The sequence below is a fragment of the Cryptomeria japonica genome, chromosome 3 (assembly GCF_030272615.1).
Source record: "Cryptomeria japonica chromosome 3, Sugi_1.0, whole genome shotgun sequence".
Lineage (NCBI taxonomy): Eukaryota > Viridiplantae > Streptophyta > Pinopsida > Cupressales > Cupressaceae > Cryptomeria > Cryptomeria japonica.
This window is the reverse complement of record NC_081407.1, coordinates 442,541,447-442,566,851: the sequence shown is the minus strand read 5'-3', so window position 1 is coordinate 442,566,851 and position 25,405 is coordinate 442,541,447. Positions and strand designations below refer to the sequence as shown.

The following is a 25,405-nucleotide window of genomic DNA, read 5'->3' as shown; positions in this document are numbered from 1 at the left end:
CTAGAGATCCACATGTAACACAATTCACCAACCTTCAATCTCTCATTTCATCAAAAACTCATCATCATTTTCACACAACTTCAACAAAAGCTTGTAAACAAAATGGCCCAAACCCGATCACAGTCAAGGCAACGAGAAATAGAAATGGAAGAAGAAGAAGAGGAAAATCTCAATGAATTTCAAGAAGCACTTGGAGGAAATGCAAATGACGAAAACCCAAGTACTCCCACTCCTGCAACAATAGAAAGGGCCCAGCATAACCCTCTCTTTAACAGACTTTATGATGAAATACTCAGGAGCAATGCGGATGCTCATTTTTTAAAGCTCGCTCAAGAAGGAGCAAAACTCCCCTCTAACTTTGATCTAGCCCAATTAAGACAAGCATCAGAACGACAAAGTCGCCATGAAGAGGATAGAGGAAGAGATCCCATCAGATATAATATTCCTCGAGGTAACCCACCACCTCCTCCTCTAAATGAAATGGAGATGTTGTGGCAACAAGTCGAGAATCTCGCCCAACAACTTCATAGTGGTGTCAAAACTAACCAATTCTCACTCAATGACATCTATCCCTATCCTTTTGATAGGAATCTTTATATGCCACCCTTTCCACGAGGATTTGAAACACCCAAATTTGAAAAATATAGAGGAAAGGGAGATCCCCGTGATCATGTTAGAGAATTTCATTCTGCTTGTCTCGAAGTGGCATATGAAGACACATACCTAATGCGCCTTTTTCCCCAAAGCTTGGGAGGAACAACCACATCATGGTTTTCTTGACTACCAGGTGGCATTAGAACATTTGAGGAACTCATCCAGAAGTTTCTAGCTCATTACTCTCATAACATTGAACGCGACATCACCATGGCTGATCTGTGCAACACCAAACAAAAACCAGGTGAACTATTTTCAGTATTCCTGCAACGATGGCACCAAATGTCTAGCAGACGTTCTCTTCAGTTACCTGAACGAGAACCAATGGAAATATTCATTTCCAACTTAAACGAAGAAATGGAATTTCACCTGGATGTCAAAGACACAGACTCTTTTAATGATATGATCACCAAGGGTTTGAAATGTGAAAGGGCACTTATCAAGAAAGGACTCATCAAAATCTTTAATGAACCAAAAGATGGTCCTCGCCCACACTTCAATAGCGATAAACCAAACTTCTGGAATAAAAACAAGAATATCGTCAATGATGGGGTTGTGGATGCCTGGACTATCCAAAATGCACAACCTATGGTTCGGTTTGCAGGACAAATCCTCCACCTCAGAGCAACATGAATGTTCCTTTGAATCAAGGTCACATCACATCTCATGATGAACCAAGACCTCGTCAGCAAAAATAGAAATGAACATACACTCCCTTAGGGGAACCCATTGAAATAGTATTGCGCCAACTCATTTCTCAAAATTTGGTCACTCTACCTAAACTATCAAACTATGAGCCTCATGTCAAACCGGCATGGTGGAGAGATACTGAACACTGTGAATTCCATCAAGGAAGAGGACACAAGACAAATAATTGTCACTGATTAAAAGATCTTATTCAGGATCTTATTGACCGAGGAGAAATTGAAATTGAAGGACATGACCCAAAAACAACAAATAATGATCATCTAATGTTAAAAAATCCACTTCCATCACAAGATCAAAGGGGTCCTTCCACTTCCAGGCGAGACACTGATACCACTGATTATACACAGGCTGCATATAATTACACTGTAAATCATCTGTATGATGCCAGTGAACAAGTTGCAATAATAACCTTCAAAAATCCCAACTCAAATTGCAATGTTGTTACACGTCGTGGCAAGGTCACCATAAAGGCAGGTCCACAAGGCACCACCTCCATCCCAAAGCAATACAATCTTGTGGAACAATTAGATAAAACGCCTGTGCTTATATCCATTTTAGAGCTATTGCGCCTATCGCCCTCTCATAAAACTGTCTTGGATCAAGCACTCCAAGAGGCGTCAGTCCCTACAAATCTGAATACAGACCAATTTCAAGCCATGGTTGGAAGTCTAAAGTCATCACCTTGTCTCACTTTTTTCGAAAGTGACAACTCTTCCTTCCAGCAACCTCATAACGCCTCACTCCACATCGAAGGATTTATTAACCAGCATAGGATCAAGCGAGTCTTGATCGATAATGGGGCAGACCTAAATATTTGTACACTACAGTTGGTCACAGCATTGGGATATGCAGTAGAATCAGTGGATCCTCGCAAGAAGATCACAATCAAAGCCTATGACGATGCAGAGCGTTCATCCAAAGGAGCTGTGGTACTCCCAATCCGAGTGGGCCCTATGGTAAAACACATCATCTGTCAAGTTCTGGACCTTCCTCTGCCATATAATCTATTGTTAGGGAGACCCTGGATACACGCCATGCAAGCCGTTCCATCTACCTACCATCAATGTATCAAGTTCCCACATAATAGTGTAGAGATCACAATCCTGGGCTATGCAAATCCATTTGCATATTGCCATAATATCAGCCATCAACCAGAGATTACCGTTCCTAATAATAGAAAAGCCATTTCTTCCACATCATATATAAGTCCCGCCTCTCTTGCCAGTTCAAACACCACTATACCAAAGCAAGAAAAGCTTAAAATGAAAATAGCAGAGGAAGGTCCTGGGGAATACAACTTGAGTCAACTCTTTTGTGTGGGACAAATGCCCACTTCTCCTAGAACACATGGTAAACCACAACAGGTACTCCAGCAACCACTAGTCACGCCAGCATGTGCTTTGACACCTTTCATCCTTGGAAAGAGTCAAGAAGAAGAAACCTAAGAGGAGGACTTAGTGGACTGGATCTATAAAGATCCCATCACCACTGATATACCACAAGTTAGACTTCCTACGGATCAGTATGGCAAAGGCCTCCTCATTATGCAAAGAATGGGGTATGATGGTCAGAGTGCTTCAGGATATTGCAAACAAGGACGACATGAACCTCTATTGCCGGAATTAAAGCCCAAAGGTAATACATGCCTAGGCTTTGAAAAAGAGATTTTTCTTAAACTCAAATTCAAAGGAAAACCCAACAAACCATTATGTCAGCCTACTGCAAAAAGGACACCTTTCATTATCAAAGCAGCATCAAGCACCATCACAACTGCCCCACCGAGGCTCAAAACTCCAACACAACCGTCTACAATACCAATCATCCCACCAATCAAACCAGTAATCCCATCCGCAGCAACCATTACATCCATAGTACCATTAGCAGCAGCAACTATATCAAAACCCATAGCAGCATCTATGGCACCAGTAGTTCTAGCAGAAGCAACTGAGTCAACACTACCGATACTCCCTGTACCATATTCTTTTATCCCCATCAACCTTCCTGTAGCACCGATCACTACAAAGGTACATCAACCAATCACACCTGCAGTATTTAACTCCAAAGACATCCCAGTATGGTATAGTAATCGGATGCTGGAAAGTGACTCAGAGACTGACTCACATGAGTGAGAATTTGATTCTGTATAGCTTAACACTTCAGATGAGGAAGACACATCACCACCTCCACCACACAAAGACATCCCTGTTTACAGAGAAGCACAGATAAAGACCACTTGGGTTCCCGAACTGGAAACATCTTCCACAGACCCTACATCTCATCCTACGCATGATTCTGATAGGGAGAGTACCATTAACGACCTTCACCATAACGTCTTAACCCTCACTGATACATCTAACGCACTTAACCTAATCGATGAAGTAATGCCCATTATCCACCCTGAACTCATCGAATGGAACCAACCAATTCCCCCATGTCTTGACTTCTTCCAAAACGATGAGGCCATCATTGACTTTTTGGAATTAAGGGATAACCTACCAAGCAGGGATCACAAAGCTGGATTCGCCATTGAACTTAATAGCGCAGCATACTTCGAGGCGGATGTCAAACCTTTCAGCTGCAAAAATATAACAATAAAACATGGATCTTCCAGTGAAAACCACACTGTGGCACTGTTTGATCCAACAAAAGTAAAAAGAAAGAGTGTATCCAATGGTGAAAACCTCTCTGAGGCGCCTGAGGATGAAGGGTTTGACATTCTCCCTGATAGTACACAACAGGAATGATCAACGATTCTCATCGAGGAAACCAAAGAATACAATGTGGGGACTCCTGAAAATCCTCATCTCATACATCTAGCATCTCTTCTCACTACAGCGGAACAGCCTAAATTTATAGAGTTCTTCCAGAAGCGTCAGATCAACTTTGCATGGTCATATGTAGACATGCCTGGGCTTGATCCTGATTTAGTCATGCATCACCTTACCGTAGCAGAAGGAGCCAAACCTGTCAAGCAGAAGCTTCGTAAGATGCATCCTCAAATTGCAGTGCTAGTCAAAACAGAACTCAAGAAACTCCTAGATGTTGGTTTCATTAGACCAATTGATTATGCAGAATGGATCTCCAATGTTGTGCCTATCGGCAAACCAAAAGGGGGCATCCGCATTTGTACCGACTTCAGGGATCTAAATAAGGCATGTCCTAAGGATGACTTCCCCCTACCAAATATCGACATCATAGTGGATCTGACAGCGGGACATGCCATTCTTTCACTTATGGATGGCTTTTTAGGATACAATCAGATAAAGATCGCACTAGAAGATCAACATAAGATAGCCCTCACCTGTCCATGGGGCACATATTGCTGGAATGTAATGCCTTTTAGTCTCAAGAATGCAGGAGCAACCTATCAAAGAGCAATGAACACCATCTTCCATGACATGATGCATACTATGATGGAAGATTATGTGGATGACTTACTAGCAAAATCACTCACCAGAGAAGGGCATCTCCACATCTTAGATAAAATCTTTGATAGACTGGAACAATACCATGTTCGACTCAACCCAAAGAAATGTGTCTTTGGAGTAACCTCCGGGAAACTTCTAGAATACATTGTCTCAAGCAAAGGTATTGAGGTTGACCCAGCAAAGGTAAAAGCAATCATGGACATGCCACCTCCAAAGAATATCAGTCAGCTAAGGACATTACAAGGATGACTTCAATCCATCCGAAGATTCATTGCACAACTGGCTGATAAGTGTCACCCATTTACACACCTGCTACATAAGAACATCCGCTTTTAGTGGGATGCCCGATGCCAACAAGCATTTCAAATGCTTAAAGACTATCTCATGAATCCACCATTGCTAATGCCACCAGATCCAAGTAGACCGTTGTTACTTTATATCTTAGCAACAAGTACAGCATTGGGTGTACTAATGGCACAACATAATGCAGAAGGGAAAGAGTGTGTTGTTTACTACATCTCTCGCACACTGGTGGGCTATGAACTCAATTACACACCTATTGAGCGAGCTTGCTTAGCAGTAATCTTAGCAGCCACTAAACTGAGGCACTATCTGTTAACCCACAAAGTATAACTCATTGCAAAGATTGATCCACTCAAGTATTTACTCAACAAAGTAGCATTGACAGGCTGCTTGGCCAAATGGGTGATGATTCTAAGTGAATTTGATATCGAGTATGTAGACCGTAAAGCTATCAAAGGGCAAGTTATTGCAGATTAGTTGGCCGATGCACCTCTCATAGGTGATCATCCTCTCATTTCCAATTTTCCAGACGAAGAGATATTCATGATCACAACAACGCAACCATGGAAATTATACTTTGATGGTTCATACACTAGGCATGGCTTGGGGGCAGACATTCTGTTTATCACACCTCAAGGTGATAGCATCCTGAAGTCTTACAGGCTCACATTTCCATGCACCAACAACATAGCAGAGTATGAGGCCTTGATCATAGGACTCAGGTTAGCCGTACAATGGAAATTACAAGAACTACAAGTATATGGCGACTCCCAACTGGTCATTCGACAAGCAACCGATGAATATCAGACCAAGGATGATAAACCCATGCCATATAAGCAAATGGTGGACACTCTAAAGACATCATTTACTACTATCACTTTTGAGCAGATACCAAGAGATCAGAATCGAGCTGCTGATGCTATGGCTACCATCGCATCTCTACTAGATCTTCCACAGAATTCAACACGCTACGAGTTCTTGGTCGAACAACTTTGGATTCCTGCTTATGATATCCCCGAATCCGAAATGATATGTCGCCTTGTCGGTTCTGAATCCCCATGGTATGGTGAATTCTACACCTATCTCCGCGATCACACCCTTCCTCCCAACCAATCCAATAACCAACGTAAAACCTTCATTTGCTAAACTGCTCGATATGCCATTATTGCTAAAACCTTATACCGTCGCAATCTTGATGGTACTCTCCTTCGATGTCTAGAACAAGATGAGATAACAAAGGCCTTGGAAGAGGTACATGAAGGAATTTGTGGGACTCATTCAGGTGGTCCATCACTAGCCAAGAAACTCCTGCGCAATGGATACTATTGGCCATCTATGGAAAAAGATTCCTACTACTTTATCAGAAAATGCAAGAAATGTCAAGTTCATGGTGACCTGATACATGCACCAGCCCAGGAACTACAACCAATCACAACACCATGGCCTTTTTGTCAATGGGGCCTTGATCTTGTGGGTAAAATCCATCCATCTTCATCCAACGTCCATAAATTCATTATTACCGCCACCGAATATTTCACAAAGTGGATCGAAGCTGTTCCACTTACCCAAGTCACCGACAAGCAGATTGCCTCATTCATCCTCAACTACATCATCTGCCAGTATGGTGTGCCCATGTCCATCATCACAAATAACGGTCTTCCTTTCAAAAATCAGGATGTCCGTGAACTTTGTGAAAAATTTCATATCCAACATCGCTTTTCCACCCCCTATTACCCACAAGGCAATGGTCAGGCTAAAGCATCAAATAAAAATATATTGAGGATCCTAAAGAAGACAGTTAATGATGCCGGTCGTGATTGGCATGTTCAACTAAATCCAGTGCTATGGGCATATCGAACTAGCATTCGAACCCCTACAGGTGCAACTCCTTATTCGTTGGTCTATGGTGCAGAAGCTATCTTGCCTATTGAGGTTGAGATACCATCACTACGGGTTTCCTTGCACAATCTCATCGATGATGAAGCATATAGAGTATCCCGTCTTCAGGACTTAGAGTTACTCGATGAGAAGTGACAAGCTGCATACAATCACCTCAAAGCCTATCAGCAGTGCATGAGCAGAAGCTATAATCACCGAGTTAGACCTCGTACATTTGAGGTAGGTGGGTGAACTCACAATACTGGTTCCCACTTTTTGACCAACTTTGACACTTAGATTAATATTTTGAAAAAAACCTTCACTTTCTAACACCTATAACTTTTAAACCATTAAGAATTTGAAGATGATATAAAGTAGTGATCTTTAACATCTTGTTTTTAGATTCTAAATATATTTTTTGCAAATTTGTTTGAAATAAAGTTTATTGATTTTTCCATCTCCCTCAAAAAGTGGATGTTTACAGAAAACAACATTTTTTAAGAGTGATGTGTATCCCGAAACGCATATTTTTTTTTTCTATAAATGATAAAACTTAATTCTTTTGAATTTTGGTTTGTAACATCAATACACAGGGCATGCACTTTGTTTGATAGTGATATGTTGAATATTTTTTATTTTATTATGTTTTGAAGTTCGACTAATTATAATTTGGATATAGGTGTACGTTTGAACACATAACTTGTTCTATATATATCAAAATTTTTTATTTTTTTTTGTTAGAAAGAAAACACCAATACCTAGTGCATAGATATTTTTTAGAATTTTTTTGAATTAGTTTACTATTTTTCCCAATGCATTGAACATAGAAGTTCATGTTCAGTGAAAAACCTACATTCATAAGAAATAAAATAAAAATATATTAATGAAATTAAATATATTAAAAATTATACTATTTGGAAAGCTTATAATAAGGACTAAATACTTTTAAAAAAAAAACTTTTAAATGAATTAATTTGACCCCACAAAAGCTAATGTAAAATTGGTTTTTTATCAGCATTTGATAGATGCAAAGGAGACTCCATTGCAAGTATGATTTAGAATTAGAGAGGTTCTATCCAAGAAATTTTGATCTAAGAGCCTTTGATTTAACTCTCTTCAATTACTTCAAATGGGACCTCTTCAAGCTTAAATCATTATATTTTTTTAACAATGTATGATTTCAGCAAAAATCAGGTCGTACCAAAAAGTGGGAACCAGCTTTGTGAGTTCACCCAGGTGATCTTGTTCTACGAGAGAATACTCACAACCAACCAAACAGAGAACATCAGGGCAAGTTTGAATCAAACTGGCTGGGCCCATATGTTGTCACTGCTGTATTCGGGCCCGGGGCATATCAGTTGGCTACCTCAGAAGGAGAACCGCTTGCAGATCCAATCAACAGCATGCACCTAAAATGGTTTTATACCTAAGTTGTACAGAGCATCAGGCTCCCCTACATACCGGAAATAACCAAAAACATTCAGAAAAATGTCCTGAAGAAAATACAAAAACATTCAAAAAAGTAAAGAAAAATCATGCATCCAAACGACGAACAACCACTCCAGTGGCACCTTGGATAAGTACGATGGTGAAAACCTGGCAAACAGGTGCCACTCGTAAAGGCTATGGCTCCATTATCTTTCAGACTTGTTGCGATCACATCTACTTTATACATACATCCATCCATCCAAAACCATGGCTTGTTATTCATCTGCAATTAGGATAGTACTCCATACATCTTGCATCCCGCTTTTTCATAGTCATGTCTAAAACTGGGGGCAATGCCTTTAACCTATTGATGGAAGTGGATTCTACATTGTCTTATGATTCATTAAGTTCTTCATTCAAGCAATCATCAAAATACCAAAAACATTGGAAAATGTCTCAACAAAATACCAAAAACATTCAAAACAATACAAAATCCAAAAACATCAGAAAACATCAAAAATCACACAAAAACATGGCAACACCTTGTACATACTCATCCATGCAGATACCAAAACAAACATTGACAAAATACTCACACGATGACCATTTACCAATCGACCACACAATCACCATCAATACTCAAAACTGTCTTCAACAAGGATGCATCCTTCCTTACCAAAACAAAGACAAACAGTGACGTTTTCTTTGACAAGAAAATTATGTTAAGCTATCAAATACTTGGTTGGTTTGTGAGTACAATCATTCATTTATCTGTATCGGGATCTTTTCAGCATTGTTTTGTATCGTTTGCACATTATTTCCGATGAAGTTCTGGGGCATGTACTAATGGTGTCTACGTGGGAAGTTCACCAAGCTATGTGATCTTATGCCAAATGCAGTCATAGATCACTACGACTTGCTGACTACAACGTATACCTCGACCATATGAGCATGAACCATTACCAAGGATCCTTATTCTTTATTCTTTATGTATATACTGTTTGTTTGCAGGTGCAATGCTCTTCCTTTGGTTCCTCCTACCTCATCCAAACTGGATAAAGGTTTTTATCTCTTAGTACGGTATGCACTTGTCTCAGGATATGATCAGCCTAAGATCAAGGAGGATGATCCAAGTCATGCATGAACGAAGATAATCCTTGTCTGTTCCGCAAGCAATACTCTGGTTGACTTGACCCTTATATCAAGTCGTTTGTATTAACTTGCTATATAAAATCCATGAAAGGAATACTCAGGTCATCTTGAATCATTATGTCAAGATGCTTGTATTCTCTTCCAACATTTTAAAAGCTCAATGATGAAAATAGAGTAATATGGATCGCCATTACACCTCATCTGTTTATATATTGCATTCCGTTGCATATCACCCATTCATTCATCCATTCATATGTAGGTTTTATATGCAAAAGTGACCATTAAAATGGGTCTTGGATACAATCATGACTGAGTACTCTGATACATCATCAATGCATCATGCAAAGTCTCAAAAACCTTGCATTCCTCATGGTCATATCATCATCGCATTTAGTTGCATCTTGCATTAAGTACATTCATGTCATTTCTAACTTAACATTGCATATAGTTCATTTTGGACATTAGTTTTCATTAAAACATTTGCATCATTGCATCAATCATAAATAATTAGATTCATTCGTGGGATCAAATTGTCTTTGATTATATTCAGTCATTTACTAGGCATTCCTTTAGTGTCAGTTATCCATTATCATTTTATTATCCTTTATCATTTATTATTGTACACATTCATTTATCCATTTAGTGAAAAAGTGCATTCATTTGTCCATTAACTATGTATCTTATTATGCTCATTTTAGGATTCATTCACATTACATTCATTATCCTCTTTTTAATTGCATTAAGGTGCAGTTATTAAAACACTAGTTATAGTATCATCACATTATCATTTGTACTTAAATCATATTTACGTATTTAGAATCATAAAATCCATTTGTTTCCAAACATTGGTTCATACCTTTTTATAAATATCCATTTTACATATGCATTCGTTTAAAGGCATTATCATATAAACATTTGTACTTTACATTTTGTTTATTCATATTACATTCATCTAAAAACATCTAGATGCATATCCATACATAACATCATTCATTCAATCATTGCATATCATTATCTCATCACTATATCAAAATAGGAAACACCAAAATCCTGTTCATAAATCATCATAAGCATACATCATCATCATGGCATTACATACATAAAAGCATTACATCAAAAATCAAAACAAATCATACCTGCATTCATATGTCAGTAACCTACATCATAAATCATCATAAAAACATGCATATAAGAAACATCTCATCAAATGCATACATATACACACATCCATCTAAGCAATCACCCATCATCCTGCATAAACATCCATACATATCATCAAAATATGGGATCTCCTCATATATATCATCTCATATATCAGAGTACAATGAAGTCTACAAAATCGGCTACCAAGAACCATCCAAGATGCAGTCCAAAAATAAACAATGATACAATACATATATACAAAAATGCTCTCTCAAATGCCACTCTGGCCAGATGCTGTACCACCACCACCATCGCCACCTGCTCTCCCACTGGTGCCTGCACCACCTAATCCATCTCTCCGTGGAGGCCTCATCGAACCACCACTCACTCCTGCATCCCCTGATCTCTCCCTCTGCAGCGGACCCATCACACCCCCACTGCTCTGCACCCTCTGCGATCGCTTTGATCTAGCCTGCCGCATCTGCGAATAGCTAAGAGCTTGCTGACTAACTGGCACCACCTGCTCATATAAACCCCGCCAGTAGTCTATCTCCGCCTGTGCTCGTCGCATCTCCCTCATCACCTCCCCCGTAGGCCCCTGTGCTCCTACTCCAACCCGCACTCTCTCCTGCAACTCTGCCAATCTCTCCACTGCACTATCCCTCTCCCGCAGCACCACCGCTAGCTCTGACTCCCGTGCAAATAGCTGCACGTCTCTAGCTGCCACCTTCGCCTCCAAATCCTCTATCCGAGTCTGCAAACATACTATCATATGCTCTCGCAGATCTCCAGTAGCTCCCTCCCCAGTATCCATGGCCGCCTCACCTGCACCACCCTCTCTAGTAGTCCCCTCCCCTCTGTCCATCGGGATCTCCCTCTCCATCCCCCTCCCACTCAACTGAACTCCTCCCCATATCAATGGTCCCTGTGATATCTGTAGAGGCAGTCCACCTCTCCCTCTCCGCTGACTCCGCATCCCCAACCCTCCTCCTCCTCCTCCTCCCCCTCCACCTCCTCCTCCTCCATCTCCTCCACCTACCCTCGGTCCTCGATCTCCTGCCCTCCTCCGTCTCCGTCCCCTCTCATCCTCAAAAGCTGGGATCGGCTCTTCTAGATCAGAGATCCGTAAGATCAGGTGCGCTGCCCGGTACTGCGGTACTCATCTGTAACACCTGCATCCACGACCCTCGGTCGTATGTCCCACGGTCTCGCCTGCAGTGTCCAAAACTCTGCCAATGCCTGATCATATGTTAGCACTGGCCCCCATGCGTACCTCTTCCGAATAACTCGAGCATACTCTCCTGATCCACTGAGCAGTCCCTGCTGCCGCCCAAACTGTCTCAGCACTCTCCTAGGCACTTGTCTCTCCACATGGTATGCGGTCCTCCCAATGAGAAATCGGGTCATAAAAACGTAAGGCAGTGCCTTTGCATCATCATCCCATGGCTCACACTCCAAGTATGGCCGCCATATCACTGCATCCAGATCGTCTAGCGCCCGCCGCCACCACTCTAACTTCCCCAGGTGGGGCTGACTCATCATGCCGCTATACATGAACATGTATGGTTGATCTACTGCCCGGAATCTCAGACTCACCGGTCGAGTCACTGGTAGGTGCTCCCAAGCCCAAATATGCAGCAGTGTCATGCCCACTGCTAAGGAACCCCTCCCCCAGTAAACCACCTCATGGAGCTCCTGGTACAGGTGCGCCAGCACACACGGCCCCCACGCAAAGCGGGTCCTCTCGGTCATCATCATCTCGATAACCTGTCCCCATCCGACGGCCAAACCATGTGATCGCCTGTTAGGACAAAGAAGACCTCCCACAATACTTGATAAAACTGCTGGAAGAGGCTCATATAACGCCGCTATCTCCTCCCAGGCAATGGACCCATCATCAATGAAAACGTCCTCATCAAAAAACCTCTACACTGCAAGAGTCCCCCAGGATCTATCATATGTGACCAACTCTCCTCGAATCGGAATCCGGAGGATGCACCACACATCCTCCAGGGTCACTGTCATCTCCCCCTGTGCCAAATGGAAGGTGCACGTCTCGCTGTGCCACCGCTCTGCTAACGCTGTGATCAATCTGTGATTCATACAAATCACGGGCATGTGCATCACCTCATATAGTCCCATCATGGCAATACAGTCTATCTCCACCTGTGTCAATCGATCCCGCAACCCCTGTGTCGCAGGATGTCGCTCACGTAACTGCAACATGCGCAACTCCTCCTACACATGGACATTCATCAAATCACCATCAATTGTTTTGTTTTCAAACTTTCTTAAGTTTAAACCTAGACTATCAACAGATACTTTGATCAAGTATCTTCGGGTCTCAACAGGTAAGCAATCATGGCCACCTAGACTTCAATGAGCATTTATCCTAACAAATGACCTAAGTCTCATCAGGCTGCTATGGTTCAAAACAACTCCCACTTCACCTTGCCATCCATCAATCATTAGCATCAGGAGATTTTCTTCATCCAAACTGGGGCATCTCTTTATCCTAAAGCAAAAGTGCTATTTTACCATCAAAAGCGCTAGTTTCCCAACAATAGCACTACAACCCTAGCAAAAGCACTCACTCAGCTATCCCATAGCGCTCAAACTACAAATGCGCTCAAACAACTACACAGTAGCGCTAATAAAGTTCAATAGCACTCAAAAATGCCCTCAATAGCGCTTATTAATTAACAGCGCTTAAACTTGCATACAATAATGCTACTACAAAACAAAAGCGCTCAAACAATGGGGCAATAGCGCCATTGCGGCGCAGTAGCGCTAGTTCATGGAGCAAAAGCGCCAAAACTGTAGTTTCAGTGCTCTTGCTCTGACTTGACTTGGACTCAGCTAAAAACCTATCAAAAGTGCATAAAAATTAAATTTTTGAATTTGCGTACCGCTGGTCCATAGTCATCTAGGCGCTGGAACCGTCGAACTCGCTCAAATTTGTGCTCGGTAATCGGTATCGGCATCCTAACTACTGCTCGCTCCTCCAAAAGGTCACTATCAGAGCTCTGGTTTCACACTGGTCGCGGTCACAAATGATCTTGTTTTCATCCCTTTCACCCCATTTATACTCTTCGCTGTCACCGTAACTTCCCCCCGCTCACCGCCGTGGTCCCCGTGAACTTCCCGAGCCCCCCATTTCTCCTTTTTTCCCCCGATTTCTTCTATTTTTCACCCATAAGGCTAACTCCTTCTCTTCTACCACCCTGCCAATTTTCATTCTTTTTCGAGAGATCGCCTGATTTTTTTGAAATTTTTCGGCCCATCTCTCGAGGGGGCATACCACCCATTAAATTTACATTTTATGGGGCATTTCTTCACATCAGTTTTTCTTTCTTTGAAACGACGCGATAAACTGCACCGTCTCAAAGAGGGGCAAATGTAATCACACAAATCTGTCCAGCTTAATTAAATAAATATTCGCTATTTATTTGATTAAAAATCCACTAGCCATCAGTTAATTAAATAAATATTTAATTAATTCATCCCCAAACATTCTTCTATTAATTAAATAAATTATTCAATTTATTTTAATTAATTCATTAAATCAAATTCCAATCAATTAAATAAATAAAATCTATTTATTTAATTAAATCCCCTTTTCCTCTTTTAAATAAATTAAATAAAACATTTATTTAATTCATTATCCCCACCCCACTTGCATTTTCCTACAAATGCAACTTGCACACATTTATTGGAATAAATGAATTTTTATTTTAATAAAATCCTATTTTCCCTCACCCACCAAATCCACTTGCAAAATCTAATCCCCTTCTAGATTCTTTTAACCCCTTCTTAATTAGCCTAATCCATCCCCTAATTATTGTCACATTCCTAAGCAAAATGGAGTCACTTCTCAAAGACTCCAAAGTCTTTGAAAAACATTTAATGCTTTGTGTGTTCAACAAATTAACCCCCAAAGTCTTCCAAGACCACTAATGGCTCTTACATGACCATTTATGGCTCTTACATAACCATTTATGGTTATTTCAAACTTGTCTCCCCAAACATTTATTGTTTTGACCATATTCATCCATTTCACATTTGCACAAGAGTTTATCCATTGGATAAAAGCTTTATTCTTTGAATAAAGAGTTTATTCATTCAACCAACCTTGACTTTAACTCCCAAGGTCATATCAAGCATTTAATGCTTATTCCCTCCCCTCTCAACCTATCTCACATTGACACTTGTCATCTTGGGATTGGGCTGAAAGCCCTCACATGGATTTGAAATCATTCAATCCTGACCCTTGTTGAGATTACTCAATCTCAACCATTCATTGCTCCATTTTTCCTATAAATAGAGCCCATTTCTTCATAATCCAGATCCTGAAAACTTGTATGCATTTAAGCTATAGGCATTTTAAGAGAACATTTTAGTATAATTAACTCATATATTGTCATTTTGGATAAAATCAATCATTTTAGTATCAATAGCTTAATATTAGCTTCTTTATTTACATTTAGAGCAATATTTCAATCTCAATCCTCCATAAGCATCCATAGTGCAAAAAGCTGTTGAGAGCTACACTATTTTGGAACTTGGAGAGGAGAGGAACAAGGGAGAAGGAGTTAAGAGCATGCTAAGAGGCATTTGGAGATGCCTCATTATCTTTGTTTCATTAGTTAAATATATTAGCATGATTTTAGTGTCTCTCTTGATATGCCTGTTTAGATTAGTCTTTGATTGAATAACACTAACGGTTTCTTGTGTGTTTTGTGTTGTTTCTCTTAGACTAACCTTGTCCACTTTGCAGGGCATCAAAAACAATAGTGTTAAAGGTCTTAAAAGGGTAAATGAAAAAATCGCCATACAGAAAACCCATCCTACCAGTTCTAACCCGTCTCCAGCGGTCAAATGGAATGAGAAGAACCTAAAGATTAATTCCTAGGAAATGCAGACTTCTATAGGCTCCTCTACCAAGACTAGAAGCAAAATATAGGAAATAGGCAGCTTGAGATTCATTATGGAGGAGCTCGAAGATATTAACGACAAAATGATTCAAAAGAATACTAAGCTCATGAAAGCTCTTAGTTAGTTTTTTTGTCTTCTGGCATATGCTTTTTAGCTTTGGTTTAGTATCTTTTTGTTAGGTGTTGTGGGGTGTTTCCCCTATTTCCGTTATCGTTTGGCAGTTGTTTAGACTCTGGTTTGCTACTGGCTTTCTTTTTGTTGGATCTGGGTTTCGGGTCCTTGTAAAACCCATTTATCTTAATAAAAAATAATGGATACTTCTAACAAAAGTATGACCAAAATAGTATTGTACTAAAATCACACCAATCTTCATTCTTCTATCATTGAGAAAACGATGAGCTGAACGTAAATAAAGGAAAAAGAGCTTTTGGAAACAAATGGAAAACAAATGAATGAATGATGAGAATTAAAAACGGTGGCCGGGAAATCCAATGACCAACAAGTTTTCAATCATTTTGCACGTCTCTTATATGTTGGGAACCCTTGATCTATAAAATTAACGGGTTTATTTCATATAGGGAATGCCTTCGACATAAAAAATAAAAGTAATATGAAATAAATTATTATTAATAAATGTGTGATTTTCCACCACGATAATCATTCCAAACCTTTAATATACCATCATATGCTTTCACAATGTTTATGAAAGAAATCTCCATTATAAAAAAAGACTTAAGTTTAAACAAAATCATTTTATTTAATCATTACCATTCAAGTATGACTTCCTTTTCAAACGATTTAAATTATTTTTTAACATTCATATTGCATGAATGCACCCAATGAAATTTACATCCTTCTTTTTTTATTATAATAAAGTGATAATCCACATATCTATGCTATATCTTGTTTAACTTTATACATTATGACCTTAAAAAATAACTGTGTTTGCAAGTTATGAATATCATTGATATATTTTACATAAAAAATTTAAACGAAATTGTAAGCATTTAAAAATGGTCAACGATTGTGGTGTCACACTTTAACATGTCTGTGTTACCTTCTTTTAGGTTTTCACATTTTACTAACACTTCCTCTATGTTGCACATTTGGTCTTTGTCAATTGTCAACATCGTGTCATTCTTCTGCTTTTTAATCATTTCAATTTGGGTCTTATCAATGTCAATCTCAATTGTCATTTCATGATCATGGTTAGCTATCAATTTCATATAATCACCGTTTTTAACCCTAATCAATTCCAATCAATTCTTAATGTCAATTGTCCTTGTCATTTCAATCATTACGATAAATCTTGAGCATTGATTTCAATAAATTTTAGTTAATTTGTCAATCATTATATCAATCATTAAATCCTTATCCTGATCATGTTAATTATTTTACCACATCATCTTGATTTATGTCTCTCTCTCTTAGGGTTTAATAATCCTTTAATTATTAATCCTTTACTAATATTTCCCTTAAGATAAATGAATTTATTCATTTACCCTATGTTTTGTGTCACAATTAAATAATTGGCTAATTTCTCTTTTGTGGGCTAATTAATAAATGAGAAATTATTAATTATTTCCCACATTTCTCTCCCTTAATTTTCTCCTAATTTTGTCATAATTTGTCATTCATAATTTCATGCTTCTCATTTCCTATATTATCTCCCACCATTTCCACCTTTTGCTCAAATCATGAAGCTATTTTTGTGCTCAATTTGTCATAAATCAATGAGCAAATTTTAAGGCCAATTTATCATAAATCATGAAGCATAAATCTTTCTTCAATTTGTCATAGTTTGTCATAGCAATTTGTCATATTTTGTCATATCAATTATGCCATTTTTGAATCAATTTGCGTTCCATTTGCCTTGATTTTCTCATGTAATTTTGGAGACAATTTTCTCTATAAATTGATTTAATTTTTCAATCATTTGAACAACCACATCTCACTATCAATTATCTTACTTTTTGCTCACTTTTGTACTTGTAAGTAAGATCCACAAACAACATATTTAGAAGAGAAAGAGAAACAATGGAAAATCATAGAGAAAGCACTTTATTATGGTTTGCATATTTGTTTGAAGTGCTTTGTCTTCATATCTTTATTAGATGTGATAAGATCAATTTCTTAGCTTGTTATGTTTTGTGGTTGCATAACTGAAACTTTGATTTCCTACATCACACAAATAATTTTCCATCATACTTTACCTATATTCTTTTAAAGATAGATATATTGTACTTTACCTATATTAGTTTAAAGATAGACATGTTAGTCTAACACAAATACACAAATACATTGGAAAAATAAAAATAAATTGTTTTGCTGATCGATTGCTGTATTTTTTCTGAACTTCTGATGTACATCAAATTTTCTCAGCCCCGATCTGCCAAATGAGGTCGCTCTTTGTGATAGAGGGAACACCTTCTGTGCAATAAGAAGGAAAACTTCAAAATCGATTCGATAAATAAAGGACATATTAATAAGGAAGCGGAGTTCGTGGTTGTAAGGAATACGGTGATTCTGTGATTTAGGGCTTTGGCAGAGAGGTTTTGTTACCTGCACTTTGATTTGTATAACTGATAATTAGTGAGAAGAAAATGAAATCGGTGATTGGAATAGTCGTGTCGAACAAGATGCAGAAATCGGTTGTCGTAGCAGTGGATCGGCTGGTTCACCATAACCTCGTTAATCGCTACTACAAGCGCACCAGCAAATTCATGGCCCACGATGAGAACAATGACTGTAATATCGGCGACAAGGTATGCACCTCAGCATCCTTTTCTTTAATGTGTTGAACAAATGATGATAATCTAATGGGGCTTTAAACATTATGATTTAATGGGGGTTTCAGGTGAGACTCGACCCTTCTCGGCCTTTGAGCAAACAGAAGAATTGGGTTGTGGCCGAAATAGTGAAGAGGGCTCGAATTTATGAGCCCCCTGCTTCTGCTCCTTCTGATGCTGCTCGTCTTACAAATGCTGGGAAAACTGGAAACTAAGATTGTAGCGATTTTTCACTCAGCGCAAGGCTAGGGTTGTTGAAGTTAACACATCGTCTTGAAAACTTGACTGTTTTCACCATTGTAGATTAAAACTGATCTTTTTTGTGATTTGGGATGTCTACAAGTAATCATTTTTTAATGGAGTTAGGCTGTTTCCCTCAAATAGTGAATTTATAAAACCCTAATTTCTGTTTTCAGGATATCTATGAGTGATCATGTCAAAGTTAATGCGGATACCAATTATAGTTTATAATGACATTTTAAAGTTGACACCAATACCAATCATATTTTGTTTAAGTTATTGGTAATGCAATTCAAGGGTTTAACACATATTTTAGTTTGATCCATTGTGAATTATTTCGGTTTGTGCTAAACATCTCTTTTTAGGGTTGTTGCACAACAACCTGGTATATTAGATTCGACTGTATTAAACTAAGATTTACCATGATTTCTCAAACAACGCAATGTAACCATTTCTTTGAGTAGATAAAGAACACCTTGAGAGAAAGGCATTTCTACTGGTATTATGAATTGTTCGGATAGCACTCTTCTTGTAGGACAGGAATACAAAAACGTTACGAATTACCCAAGGGCAGGATAGCATGTTGTTTATATGCTAAAGCCTAAAACTAACAGGAAAATATTTGCCAATTGGCTGCTTCAACTTGATATCATAGATTCCTAGCCCCCTGGATTTAGCTTAAACAACTTTGACTGTTTATAGAGTTTAGTTAAATTTAAATAACATATCTAACATATTTTAGATCCCCTGCATAAGTTCTTCTGGAAGAAGCTTTGGCTGAAATGATGACAAAAACTGGCAGCTTAAAAACGAGCATGTATCTTGAAGTTGTTTCTATCCCTCTCAATATGAAGAGATTGATTCATCGGGTAAAATTATAAAGAAAACATACTTGGATCCAAAGAATCTTTTCACAACCCTTAGAATGTAGAAGAATTAAATCAAGAAAGATAAGGACAAATAGTAGCTCTTTTTGATAGCATAAATTGACACTCGAAATAAAACTAGAAAACTATTTTTTTTTCAGGTTTTGCATTTGCTTGGTGGACATGTTTGCAAAATGTAAAAACATATACAACACTGAAGAATTGTTTTGCTAAATGGCTTATAGAAATGTAATGTCATGTAATGCAATGACTGTGGAAGCAAACACAGAGGTTGCAGAAATTGAATTTAAATTTGTCAGTTGCATTTGTTTCGAAGCTTTGCAAGCCTTTTTGCATTAGACTATATCTCTTGTTTCAGGTGGGTAGCTTAAAGCTTGCATGCTCTTCTCAACAAAGCCGTTTTGTGCAGGTTTGGCAATCATTATGTTCCATGAGAATACATTTTTTTCAGACATTTTGCAAAACAGTTCATATGCATTGTCTATGCTTTTACATTTTGCACAGGTCATTTTCTGGATATGCTGCAACCATTGCAGTTCATGGAGTCTATTTTTTGAGGCATTTCACCAAACAGTTCACCTGCATTGTATATGCTTTTAGATTTTGTATAGATGTCCAGGAGTGCACTTGCAAATACAAAAATTCAGTTTTGATTATGCTCTGTGCTTTTGTGTTGCTGTATGCAAGTGCTGCTGCAGAGAATAGTTTGACAATATTATTGCATATCATCTCTTGAGGCATTGTGTCAAACAGTTTGCTTGCCCTGTGCATCCTTTTACATTTTACAAAATGCTTGCTAGTGCAGTTGTGACCACAATTTGTGACAAATATTCAGTATTGACTATGCTTTTAATGGATGTCCATGCCCTGTTCCAACGCATCAGTATCGCCATAATAAATCAAATAGCCAAAGGTTTAGGATGCGTATTACGTACCATAGAATATTTTCCCTAAAGAGTTGGACACATCGACTGAATCTAAAGTAGTTAGTTTAGTTGTGAGCTAAGACAACAATAAATAGAACATAGGTCAAAGTGGAAAAATTAAATTTCATGTATACTAGTTATATAGAATGGGCATACCTGCAGATTTGAAAATGGAGGTAGTACTGTAGAACATGAAATTATTAGCTCCAGTTAGTTCTTGCAATAGCAGCTAACCAGCCTCTATCTGCAGTAATTTATTACTTGAAATGGTCAAACAAAATCATGAATCATATATTCACAATCCTAAATATTTTAAATAATTTTCAAAATTGTACTCAAGTTGAAAAAATACAGCCTACCCTTCCATGAACACTTAGGAGGAGATAGAGCCCATTTTCACGATCTACGGCAAAAGGTTTGGCCTTGGTAGTTATGGCAAATTCTTTATCACCTTCATAACAGTCAGCCTGCTTGCATACCATGAGAGTAGCAGTCGTGGTGTTCACTGGTTATTACAACATTTCTGCTCACAATGGCTCAAATATGATCAGTCTAGAGCAGCATAGTCCACCACTACTCCTCCACAGAAGGGCTGTCGCCACTGGTCTAAAGCTTTGATGATAGTTGCTAAATCATGAGCACTTTGGAGTAGAAGCTGCCCTGAACTATATATCTGTCTGTTTGTAGGGCGAAGGAATAGAGTCCAACCCATACATTGTATTACATCAACAGGTAGAGATAGATAACTGACACCTGCTTCTTCGCAACTAGAACTTTGCTCAACAAAATTATTGAATAAAAAATAACCTGCGTTCCTTGGGGTTGCATCTCTGACAGTATTGGCAATGGTTGTAAATGTAATTGCCATAAAACAGAGATCCCAATCAAACACCAAGCATCAATTCAACATCTAGTAACCACATTTCACAAGCCCATTTCCATGGCCTCTTCTTAGAAGCAAATGGTTTTGTACCATTTGGTTTTTTTGGCCAACCATTTGGGACACGTATAATTTGTAATTTCTACCTATTATTGTCCAATGAGATGCAAATGCAAAACTAACAAGCCTTCATCCACATCAACCGAGTACATAAGTCATGCGTGTATATCTCCATGCCATGTTGTCACCCTACCTGTGTGGAGACCAATGACATGACCTTCAAGGATTAAATTTGTATTCCACCCAATAGTCGACACATCGACAATCTCATGGTTAATTTTACAACTAAGTAAAATGTGACTTCAATGATAAAGATCCTCTCCTAATAACACTATTGATAAAGACCACTTCTACAGTTAAGATGGCAATAACAAGCCTAATGGATTTTGTAGCAAAATTGTTGTCTTTGTTGGTAAGGGTAATTGACTATCATCTTTGGTACTAACTCTTTGACTTCATCGATAACTGCACATAACTTGACCAAGTTTAGTCAAACTAAATTTCCCTAGTATGGGAACATTGGTATAAAAGGCCGGCCTACTCTCATAGCAGTTGTCAACTATATTAGTAACTATTAACTTTTGTGATGAGGAAAACTTTGTTTAATTCACAAACCATTAACCGTTGGTAGATCATGTCTCCCCAAATCAAGGAGCTTTTTGTCTCCAAAGTCTTTAGTATCTTGTAACACTTCGTGGCTTCTTTCCAATTTTCATGCAACTCCCATTTGCCTTAACATGGGTTTTTCAAATCTACACAAAAATAATGGGTCTTTAAAATCTACACAAAAATAATAACTTCACCAAGTTTAGTCAACTTATCTAGCATGGGTAACATTGGTAGAAAAGGCATACTCTTATAGCAATAGTAACTATTGCCTTTTTGTGACGAGGGAAACTTTGTTTTGATTCAAACCATTAACCACTGGTAGGTCACACCTTCACAAATTAAGGAGCTTTTGGTCCTCAAAGTCTTTAGTACTTATAACACTTTATGGCTTCTTTCCAATTCTCATAACACTCTCATTTGCCCTAACACGTGTCTTTAAAATCTACACAAAAATAATAAGTACAAAAGCTTACCTTTTTCCAAATAGATGTTTACAGAAGATGTCCATTGAGTGTTTTTTGTTTTTTTATTAGTAAAAGTATTGAATAATATTGATTTCCATAAAATATACAAAATTAAATTTGTTGTCCTATGATTTGAAACCATCGATTTGTCCCAATGAACCACCCATCAAACCACTTATACAAAATCAGTAACCCAACATCTATACCAGCTCCCCACTACTTCTAGTAATAACAAAAAAATATACATATTATACGCAACGCTTCATACCCTATATCAACTTACCAAATTAAACACTTATGCATCAAAATATAAACATTTCGTACAGATTTTCATTTTGTCTTCATAGTCTCCTTCAACATGCCCTTCTAGTAATCCTTCTTGCTAAACTTCAAATACTTTTTTGAGGGCTTCACGTTTGCAGGATCATATACATTCTTCTCTTGATCCCTGTCCCTCAAGTATTCCTTGATATATTGTCACCCCAATTGGGCTTGGTAGAACCTGCAAATTTTAAGTCAAAATTGCCTCATAATCCTCTGTTCAAGGGCCAAAGCTATTCTGGCTCCAAAACAGACCTTTCGTACAGCGTGGTAGTGACGTGTTAGTCAATCAGAACTGTTTATTGCAAAATCAACGGTGTAAAACGCGCAACTAACACGCGTGTTAGTCAATCCGTATTGTCGTTTTGGAGCCAGAATAGATGCATCCTTGTTCAAGCTAGTATATGTCCTTGGATCTCCTAAAACCCTAAACCCCTAGCCTACAAGCCTTGTTATAAGCTTTAAGTCTTGCTTGTTATATTTTACTGTTGACTTGTTGGTGTCAATTTTTGGTTGTAAGTTATAATTTCATGTGATCTAGTGGAGTTAGTCACCAACCCCTCCTACCTAGCAACTTGCTTGATCGATCTACAATATTTCCTAAGTCTACGCTTTAATTTTTCCTAAGTCTCTCAAAATGAAATCAACGACTCTTAATGCGCTTGTGGCCCTCTATCATGTTAGACCTATCAATCCCCAGAAGAACACTTACTGTCTGATCCTTGATCGACCCCTTGCAAGCTAGAGACATGGTGGACCATGGCATGGCGAAGCCAGAAGTATCAGAGCTTAGTCATGCCCCCAACATCATGCTCTTGTGACATGTGTCCAAGTGGAGCCCAACATAAAGCAAGATGGAGATGGAGTATTTTTGAAGGCCGCGACTATTCTATCTCCAAAATGGACCTTTTTGTACAACGTGATAGTGATGTGTTAGTCGATCATAGCCGTTTATTGCAAAATCGACGGTGTAGAACGCATGACTAACACACGTGTTAGTCAATCCATACTGTCGTTTTGGAGCCAGAATATACGCGTCCATTTTTGAATGGTTGATCTTTTAATCGAGGCCATCCATTTCCACACGGTCTTCACAAATTGATGGTGCACATTCAAATTGGGTAAACGACTAAGTGATGGGGTTGGTTCACACACGAATGAAGCAATGGTGAAGTAGCTGCAACAACTCGATCTGTAGCCATTACAAGCAATTAAGTACTTCATTAGAACCATTTTCTTCTATACAATCAAATGCACATGTCAAAATTTGCTATTTTTAGCTTTGAAGTAAGTTACAATCAGAACTAGGGTTTACAAACAAAGTTTGAAGAAATGCATCTCAAGTAGTAAGTGGGCTTACTTTTAAGTTCTTTTCAGTTTAATTTTTACAATTGCAAGCTCTTTTATGCTCTTGATAGGAAAAGTGAGTTGAATTCTATTTGTTGAGCAAAACCCTAGGCTATAGAGCTTGTAAACCCTAAATTGTGAGTTGATAAGCTACAAGTTAGAATAAGTTTGTCACATGTTCTTGTGGAGCGGGAGAACACTTTGGGATGATAAGCTACAAGTTAGAATAAGAGACAAAGAAGGCCAAGAATTGCCAGTTCAATATTGGACATACATATGGGATAGCCATACTAATTTTGACTTTGTTACTTTCTGAGCAATATTTTGTCCAAAAAATCCTTGGTTATTTTGATTCTCACAAGAAAAAATCCCTAGAGAGGTGTCTAATTTGCTCAAACCCGTGGAGAGGAGAAAGGATATTGGGATTTCACATAATTGGGGAGACTGGTTTCTCCACTCTAACATCATTGCAATAAGGATTTATGGGAGTCTAGTGGCACCCCATGTCCTACCAAATTTTTTGCCAAGGAGAACTGCATTCTTAAGTTCTTGTGGCGGTTAAATGAAGCTGACCTTATTCATTTTAGAAAGCCAAGGAAACCCTCTTTCTTTCCCACAAAGTGTAAATTTGCAAATTTCACTACTACAAACAAGGATGGATTGGGCCAGATTTATGGAATTTTGAAAGCATGTAGGATGAGGTTTGAGAAGACAAGAAACTTTGAACCTGAGGGTTTCATGAAAGTTTTAAAGGGGGATTTTGTTCATGAGGAATTGTATGAAGAGGATGTGATTAGGAATTGCCTTACAATTGAGCAAGTACGTGAAAAAAGAAGAAAATGGAACATGGTACTAAGAGTTGAAGAGGCCAGGAAGGAGAGGGAACTTGATTTCCTTGGATTCTTCAGTGATGAAACTAGTTCTTTGGTGAGAATTGAGAAGATGAATTTTGTATTAGGTGTTGATAGTAGAAAAACAAACATATCATCTTGCAATTGTAAAACATACTTTTCATATTAGATAATGAAAATGGAGTTTGAGGTCTATTTGGTGTGGTTGTCTCCTTATTGCTATGTTTAATCCTTTTGAAATACTTAAGTAAGTCTTGGCTTTTCTATTTTTGTAAGTTACATGCAGTGTGTGTCTTGGTTTTTGCTCTATTTGAAGGAAATGGTTAAAATGCTACAATCAGGATACAAAGGATTGAATATGGTTTTTAAGGATCTTAAAGAAGAATTACATTTCAATTAGTA

General features: G+C 38.4%; 1 protein-coding gene across 1 annotated transcript; it reads left to right on the top strand.

The window, feature by feature from the left end:
* The first annotated feature begins 17,895 nt into the window (after window positions 1-17,895).
* LOC131037982 (uncharacterized) lies at window positions 17,896-18,933 on the top strand. The gene is made up of 2 exons (XM_057970606.2): window positions 17,896-18,394; window positions 18,487-18,933. Exons 1-2 carry the CDS (start codon window positions 18,233-18,235, stop codon window positions 18,631-18,633), a joined length of 309 nt encoding a protein of 102 aa, XP_057826589.1. The 5' UTR covers window positions 17,896-18,232; the 3' UTR covers window positions 18,634-18,933.
* Window positions 18,934-25,405: the final 6,472 nt, after the last annotated feature.

What these genes read in the sequence shown, in the direction of transcription:
- LOC131037982 (XM_057970606.2), top strand. Translation starts at nt 18,233, where the DNA reads ATGAAATCGGTGATTGGAATAGTCGTGTCGAACAAGATGCAGAAATCG. An exon ending in ACTGTAATATCGGCGACAAG is followed by an intron (nt 18,395 to 18,486) that starts GTATGCACCTCA and finishes TGGGGGTTTCAG; the next exon opens with GTGAGACTCGACCCTTCTCG.